At 41.6% G+C, this 7,953-nt stretch overlaps 1 protein-coding gene across 1 annotated transcript; it reads left to right on the top strand.

Moving 5' to 3' along the window:
- Positions 1 to 865: 865 nt before the first annotated feature.
- Positions 866 to 6,641, top strand: CHRNA9 (cholinergic receptor nicotinic alpha 9 subunit; the record flags this gene model as incomplete). The annotated part of the gene is made up of 5 exons (XM_082316590.1): positions 866 to 935; positions 2,022 to 2,167; positions 2,968 to 3,122; positions 3,791 to 4,323; positions 6,088 to 6,641. The coding sequence occupies 5 exons, from the start codon at positions 866 to 868 to the stop codon at positions 6,639 to 6,641; spliced, it is 1,458 nt and encodes a 485-aa protein (XP_082172716.1).
- Positions 6,642 to 7,953: the final 1,312 nt, after the last annotated feature.

Genomic DNA, 7,953 nt, shown 5'->3' with positions numbered 1-7,953 from the left:
GTAAGTCTTTTGGCTAAACACAAGAGCTGTCCAGTAACTCTCTAATTCTTTGTAAAGTGTTGTCAAGTTCACCTGGGAAAAATTGCAGTGTATTGGGAAGTGCCATTTTATCTGCACTGTCCAGTTTTGCTCCCGATTTACTGTTCTGCGTACTGGTCTGAGTTGTCTACACCAGTGGAAGTTCTTGTTTGCACAGCGATATTGGGCCACTGCAAATGTTGCCAGTATTGTCCGACTTTGGTGTAGCTGCATCTCTTCCATGCGGCACCACTTTGATAAGTGAAAACACTCTCTTGTCGGCATGGGAGTAGGTAGGCTGTGGGTGTTTTTGCTGTGTGACATATTGGATAAGTGATGTACAGTGTGACTATATCAGTAAAAGTAGTGAGGCAGGTCACTTTTTTGTGAGGGTCCACAGGTTCCACAGAACTGGCTCTGACCAAGCTATTCCTGAACATAGGGGCAGTAAAACATGGCCCACCCAAGAAATGTGAAAGGATTCTTCATAAATTGGTCAAAATCTTACATTTGTAGTAAACAATGTAATGGAATATGGTTTTTCTACTGCTACCCCTTCCGTTTGTCTTCTCCCTCAGCATTAGCTTCAGAGCAGGCAGCTCTCAGGTTACGGAGAGAGGGAGGGTTCGTCAGAGCCCCAGGCGGTGGCAGGGACAAAGACCATCGATCGCTCCAGGACTCTGACAGCTGCTGAGGGAGGACTGAGTGGCTTCTAGCAGCTCACCGGTGCCTCAGCATCTTTATGTTGCTGTGCAACGTGATTTTCTTTTTTTGTTTGTTTGTTAGTTTTGGATGGTGATAAACGTTTTTGTGCCCTTGAGTGAACAGTTTTATTTAAGGTCCAGAAATGAAGAGAAATAGCCTGTCCTCATTTTCAGTCTCTCTCTGGTTGCTGTTTACAGCAGTGATGCTTCAAGGTGAGAATACTGCTTGATAGCTAAATGTTGCATCGAGTTTTATTTTACCCAGATAGGAGCTGGTGTCCTGATGTGTCTTACACAGTTGAGCTCCGGATGTCTTTCATCTGTTTTGCTTTACTTTGTCTCACTGATGCATAGACAAAATTAATGATCGTGTGCAGCCAGAACTTAAATGCTCTTTGTGAAGCTTTGATTTGTTAGGATTTCTTTTTAATCGGGAGGGTTTGTTTTGAACTCTTATTAGTCCGGGAAGTCACTGTGAGTCACCAGAGTGATGTACTCCAAAGCACTTTCTTCCTACATAGTGCCAGCTGGCATTTGCCCAAGTCTTGAGTGTTACTGTCCTTGCCCTTTGCTTGCAGAAATGTGTGAACCTATCTAAAGGTAATACAGAGACTGCCTACAGAAACTGTGATGCACAAACCAGCGTGGAACAGCAAAAGTGTCCGTTTCAAACCTGAAGTTTCAGTGAATTATCCTTAGTGACTGACTCTGGATAGCAAGAAGCATCTCCAAATGCATGGTTTGGAAAAGGTGTTAGTGCAAGGATGTGTTCATCCATCATGAAATTGCCAATTTGTGAAGAAAAAGCAGCTCAGACTTTTTCCAGGTGGTATTTAAAAAAGACAGAGTGAATTCTGAAAGTAGCGTGAATTTATCAATGCTGCATTTAGGGAGATATCACAAGTCATTAGCCTGGGAGCAGGTTTGACTTCAGACTTTGCTTCTAATTTTAGCTTGGCAGATGTATGACTGTAAGTCAATAATCTCTATGCCTATGAAAGGCATCAGTAAAATATAGGTAATGATATTTACTTTCAAAAAAGGCAAGAATCTCTGGATGCAGAGGGTTTTTTTCAGTGGGTGTGAGAAGCTAGTTAGCTATTCATTCACTGCACATGAATGCTGTCCTTATTTGAATAGCTTTATCAGGTATACTTGTTTCTGCACTAAATGATACTCTACAGTATATGAATGATAAATATAGTTATAGCAGATGCTACTTGAAGCTGTAGAAAGAGGATACCTTCTGACACTGCTCAGTGCTTAATCTGATGTACTGAACAAATCTATGTTATCTAGCTGTAGAATCAGCCAAAGGAAAATATGCTCACATGCTGTTTAATAAACTGTTTGAAGACTACTCAAATGCTCTAAGACCAGTGGAAGACACAGATAAAGTACTGAATGTCACCCTTCAGATCACATTGTCCCAAATTAAGGACATGGTGAGTAAGAGTACAGTTCTGTTTTTCTAAAGATGTGCAGAAATGTACTAGCTGTAAACCTTTTGCTTGGAGTAGGAAAAGCAACTTGCATTTTGTTGTGACAACTTCAGTAATGCTTCCTCACGAGGATCATGTTCTCCAGTTCTTTGTAGATTCTTATCTGGTTGCAACACTAAGACTTCCATTATAAGTCTGCAAATTTACAGCTGCTGAATTGTTAAGACTTCTTTCGTAGTTAGGTGTTAGTATCACACCCTCCAGGCAACTTTTTCTGAGTTTTAAGTAGAAAGAGCAAATGCTTTTTCTAAGATGCAGTTAATTTCTACTTAAACTCCCTATTTTAGCCTTCAGTAACTTTTGAACAAATTTGGTTCAGCCAGATCTACTTTTAAGGCAAAAGAAAATGTGTCTGGAAGGAGACCGGAAAATCACTTTTGCGATTTCTGAATTACAACTTCAAGGCCTCACCAAGCTTTCAGAGAATTTGTTAGACTGTATCTGTTAGCTGTTTGGTATTCTGAAGCTTGCAAAAAGAAATTCTTAAGATGCTGGGAGCCTTGGACAACTATGATTAAAGCTAGGGAGGATGCAAGGGGAAGAAGGTTTGGACGAGAGAAGTCCAAGTAAGTTAAGCTTCTTGTACAGTGTATGGGTATATGTACCTGTCTGAGAAGTACTCGTGGCCTGTAGCATTCTGGCCTGTTTTGCGCACTACTTTAAAGCTATACAACAAATGCTGTCTGCATCTAAGATGTGATTTTGTCACCTTCAGCTAGAAATATTTCTACATTTTTATGCAGGATGAAAGGAACCAAATTTTGTCAGCCTACTTATGGATTCGACAAAGCTGGCATGATGCATACCTCAAGTGGGACAAAGATAAATATGATGGGTTGGATTCTATCAGGATTCCAAGCAATTTGGTTTGGAGACCGGATATTGTCCTATATAACAAGTGAGTGTGGCTGGAGAAAATTAGCTTGAATATTTGTGTGAGGGAGGGAGGGCGTTGAAGGAGGAATTGGCCCACAGAGTCTGAACTTTCATCACCTCACCTTACCTTAGCAAGGGGTTTGTTTGTTGTCTTAACATTTGTTGTTGATCATCTAAATATTTTGCAATAAAACCATAGACAGGATTTGGCAATTGATTATGCTACACAGCAAAGCTGTTCTGAATATCTCTGCACTGGGAATTTAACACCCTGGCAGTCTGAAGTGCTTTCTGCTGAGGCTGCTGAAGAGCTCTGGAGGATTGTGTGTCCACAGAAAGGTGGTACATGAAGGCTGCACTCCGTGTCTGCTCTCCCGGGCCGGTAGTGACCAGCAGATTATTTTCATCTTTGAATGGATTCTTACCCTACTGCATCCTGTTTGAGGTCAAGTTTGGAGAAGCTATGGCCAACAAATACCACATAATTTAGCAGCACTGATGTTTGGACACTGGTACCTGTAAATAATAATAATAAGTTCCTAATAAAATTCAGTATAAATAAATAATATGATTTCAGAAGCATGCTTCTAATGGTGTGAAGTGAGGGTCTTCTCCCCCCCTGCCCCCTTCCCTGGCCCACACATTAAGTTGTTGCCTGTTGACCTTGAGTGTCACTTTTCTGTCTTTTAGGGCTGATGATGACTTTTCAGAACCAGTGAATACTAATGTTGTGTTGAGATATGATGGAAAAATCACTTGGGATGCACCTGCTATCACAAAGAGCTCATGTGTAGTGGATGTATCTTATTTTCCTTTTGACAGCCAGCAGTGCAACCTTACATTTGGGTCCTGGACCTATAATGGTAATCAGGTAGACATCATTAATTCTCTTGATAGTGGTGACCTCTCTGACTTTGTAGAAGATGTGGAATGGGAGATTCATGGTATGCCAGCGGTTAAGAACGTCATCACTTATGGCTGCTGCTCTGAGCCTTATCCAGATGTGACCTTCACACTGATTTTGAAAAGGAAGTCTTCATTCTACATATTTAATCTGTTGCTGCCTTGCATTTTGATCTCTTTCCTGGCCCCACTGGGATTCTATCTCCCTGCAGACTCTGGGGAAAAAGTGTCTCTCGGTGTTACGGTTCTTCTTGCTCTGACTGTGTTCCAGCTGATGGTTGCAGAGATCATGCCTTCCTCTGAAAATGTACCTTTGATAGGTGAGCTTTACACACTTTGTCTTTAAATGTGGCTTATTAATAGCAGGACTTTTTGTCAGGGAGACCATATGCAATCTGTGGCTTCTGGGAGTATAAAGGTGTTGCATCTTTAAAACATAGTGAAATACTTAAAATGTGTGTGGAATTTGTACAGGTATGCTGAAGCTCTTCAAAGTTATTTTGTGTTTATTTTAAATTATATATTAGCTAGCTATTTTGTATTTATTAAATATAATTAAACATTTAGAATTATTTTATCACATATTGTAGTAAAGCTAGTAATGGAAAAAGTTTAGAACCAGCGTACAAAGTGTAAGCAAGAGCAGTACACACAAGGTCAGACTGTTTCAAGATAGGTTTGTCAGATCTGGATGGTTGGATGGCCTGGCTGGGGTACTCAGGGTTGACTTAATATCTGACAATTGATACATTGAATTGTAATGCCTGGCAAGCCATTATGCTGAATTTTAATCTACATCTGAGAGCTCAGAAGAAAGGTGATGTTCAGCACTGTCCCGTCTGCCTTCTGGCAGGAGGCTGCCTGGCTGCCCTGGTGGGACTTCTGGAGGACTAGGAACACAGTTGCCTCCACACTGGCTTCCAGCTTCATTAAGATAATTCAGATCTCGTTATTTTTATTCGCGTTATTACTGTTTATATGAAAAACTGCATGGCTTAACTGAGACAAAACACTGGTCAATGAATAGGAAAGTTGAACGCATTTCCCACACCAGCAGCAACTATTCCTGCCTAGAATATGGGCTTACTGTGCTGCAGTACCTTCCCTACCCTCCTATCATGCTGTCTAAATTAAGGAGTCGGGACCTAACGTCAGCCTGCTTTCTCTATTCTCTCACACTGCCTCGCCATACTTTCCAACCCCTTTGAAAACTGGGATCACATCACGCTTGCCTGTGGCGCATCCTGTGTCATTGATGCCAGCCCTTGCTTTTCCTGCAGAGGCTGCACAGCAGCAGAGCGGGACTGGGAGCTGCCTCTTTGCATCAACACAAGCCACAGCAGGTTAGCTGGTCAGCTGTGTACTTCAGTTGTGAAAAGCAGTGGCTGAGGGACACAACTTGCATTTCCTGTATTTGGTGTCTACTCCTGGCCAGAATGAGCTTTGTCCTTGTTTGGACCAGCTATGCTCAGATTTGTACAGTCTGAAGAAAATCCAGACAGCAAATCTCAACCAGCAACGGAGCCACCCTTCAGCTCTGTGCCTGGCCTCTTAGCTGCCAGTACACTAGTTGTGGACACCAGCAAGGTCTGGATATTCACTGGCCTGTGTGAATGTGAAGGCATCCATCTGCTGGTGTGGGGTGCGTCAATAGCTCCAACAAAACATTGTCACCACTTCTGTTAATACATCAGGAACTGGGATTTCTAATGTGCCATGCGAAGCCATCAACATTGGGATTTTACAGACACCAGGAAAAGAGCAAGGCTCCTGATAAACATTTTTAAGCCATTTTCTGAATGGGTGTATTTCAAGAAATCAGAGGTTTTGGCTTGCAAGTATTTAATGTGCTAATACAATAGTCACTCATCTGATAAAGGCATGCCACTAATGAGTATGAGGTTTTACTTTACTGGCTTTAATCTTTGTTTTTCAATGGTAAATTAATGTGATCTAAGTGTAGAGAATTGGGGTGATTAAAAACTGGTTTCCCTTGCACTTACAGTTAGCACTGTGTTGTCACGTTGTTATTTCTGCATTGAATTTTTTAATTATCTTTAATATGATTTTATTTTGTGTTCCAGGAAAGTATTACATAGCAACTATGACCATGATCACAGCTTCCACTGCATTGACAATCATTATAATGAATCTCCATCACTGTGGCTCAGAAGCAAAGCCAGTTCCACAATGGGCCAGGGTGGTTATTTTGGACTACATGTCAAAAATCTTTTTTGTTTATGACGTGGGTGAAAATTGCACAAGCCCGAAAAGAGAGAAGGAAGAACGTAAGTTAGAGGGAGATGGGGGGTGTCAGAGGAGGCACAAAGAGGTAAGGAGTCACCTTTCCAATAGGAATGATGACTATGATCTCAAGGAGAAGCTCAATGGAAATTTGAATAAAAGCTATGGAGTTCATGGTGAAAATGTTAGGGAGACTGTTAATTGCTGTTCCTGTTACAAAATGCTGATTAAAAATATTGAGTATATTGCTAATTGTGTTCGAGACCATAAAGCAAACCGGGCCAAAGGAATTGAGTGGAAAAAAGTTGCAAAAGTGATGGACAGGTTTTTCATGTGGATTTTCTTTATCATGGTGTTTTTTATGAGTGTGCTAATCATTGGGAAAGCAGCTTAACTGAAGATGAACACATTCCTTTTGTAAATCTGAATATACTGGGTTAGCTTGTTTCAGTGGAGCTCTGGGGCAGGGGTGCTTTTGAGATCTTTGTCTTGCATTCTGTAAAAATAAACTAATTGATTCTGTAGGCTGTGACAGTGTGTTGAGACACTGCTCAGCTGAGAGCTTTGTTAGTGACTGTCCTTGCCTTTTAGTATGGGAGTGCAGCTCTGATGAGGTTGCTGGGTAAGCACTCTGTGCTCCATCTCGATGGGTGGTGGCCATGGCTTCGGGCTGAATGGGGTGGAGCGTTGCACTGACAGAGCAGACAGCCTAGCAGGGAGCACTGTATTCACAGGGCTGCATCTCTGCACCTTGTAACTTGACCAGCCCTTTCTCCGCCCCAGAAAAAAAATGTGTATTTGCGGCATGGTGGCAGTTCTTGGAAATCATCCCTTCGTGGCATTGCCTTTTTTCCTTTTTTTAGCTTGTCTTCCTAACTTACCTTTTTGATATGGCTCTTTCCGATCACTGTTCCTATCATTTCATAGGCTCTACATGTCTATCTGCTGTGCCTTTCACTTCTAATACCATTGAGCTTACTGAATATGATGGTTACCTTGATGTTCTCTTTATCATTTCCTGCTGCTGAATATTACCCTATTGTCACCACAGCTCCAGTAAGCCAGGTTCCCAGGACTTCTTCCTCACCAAGTTGCAGGTCCTCTCGTCTGTTCTCTTTCTCTTGAGCCTAATAATAGGAAGGACTTCTCCTGTCCTTCCTAGATGTCTGATTCCCCTGGGCATTTGTGCAAGATGGGCCTTTAAATGCTATTTGAGACTGCTAAAATAGGGGGCTGTGACTTTCATCTCGGCTTATTTTATTGACCTTTGCTAGTGTTCATCCCATGTGTCCCTTGTCCACTCTTACATCCTCTTTAATACTTAAATTTTAAACTGTTTACAGGAGTGCTGAGGCTGCTTTGTGCATTACTTAGCACAAAAGCATGATCTTACAAGCTCATTAAAGTAGTGTCATAATTAACACTCCTTGCTCAACATCTTAGTACTTATACGTATGAGAATGCGTTTGTCGCTGACAACACCAAAAACCCCTCTTCTGTGTGTTAATTTCTGTTAACCATCTCAGACTTAATAGAGCTCTGGAAGATGTCTTGCATAGCAAAGTGAGAAGCTAGTACCCCAGGCATGCCCAAGGCAGATAAATTGCTTTTACAAAGCACCCTGAACTTTGAAACCATGTTATTCTAGATGCAGTGGGAGAGGCAGAATGACACTGTAATGGATCCCAGTCAAAAGTTCATGTGAT

This window comes from Platalea leucorodia (genome assembly GCF_965183815.1).
Source record: "Platalea leucorodia genome assembly, chromosome: 6".
Classification (NCBI taxonomy): Eukaryota; Metazoa; Chordata; class Aves; order Pelecaniformes; family Threskiornithidae; genus Platalea; species Platalea leucorodia.
The sequence above is the reverse complement of the archived record's forward strand: the minus strand, read 5'-3'. Positions and strand labels throughout refer to the sequence as shown.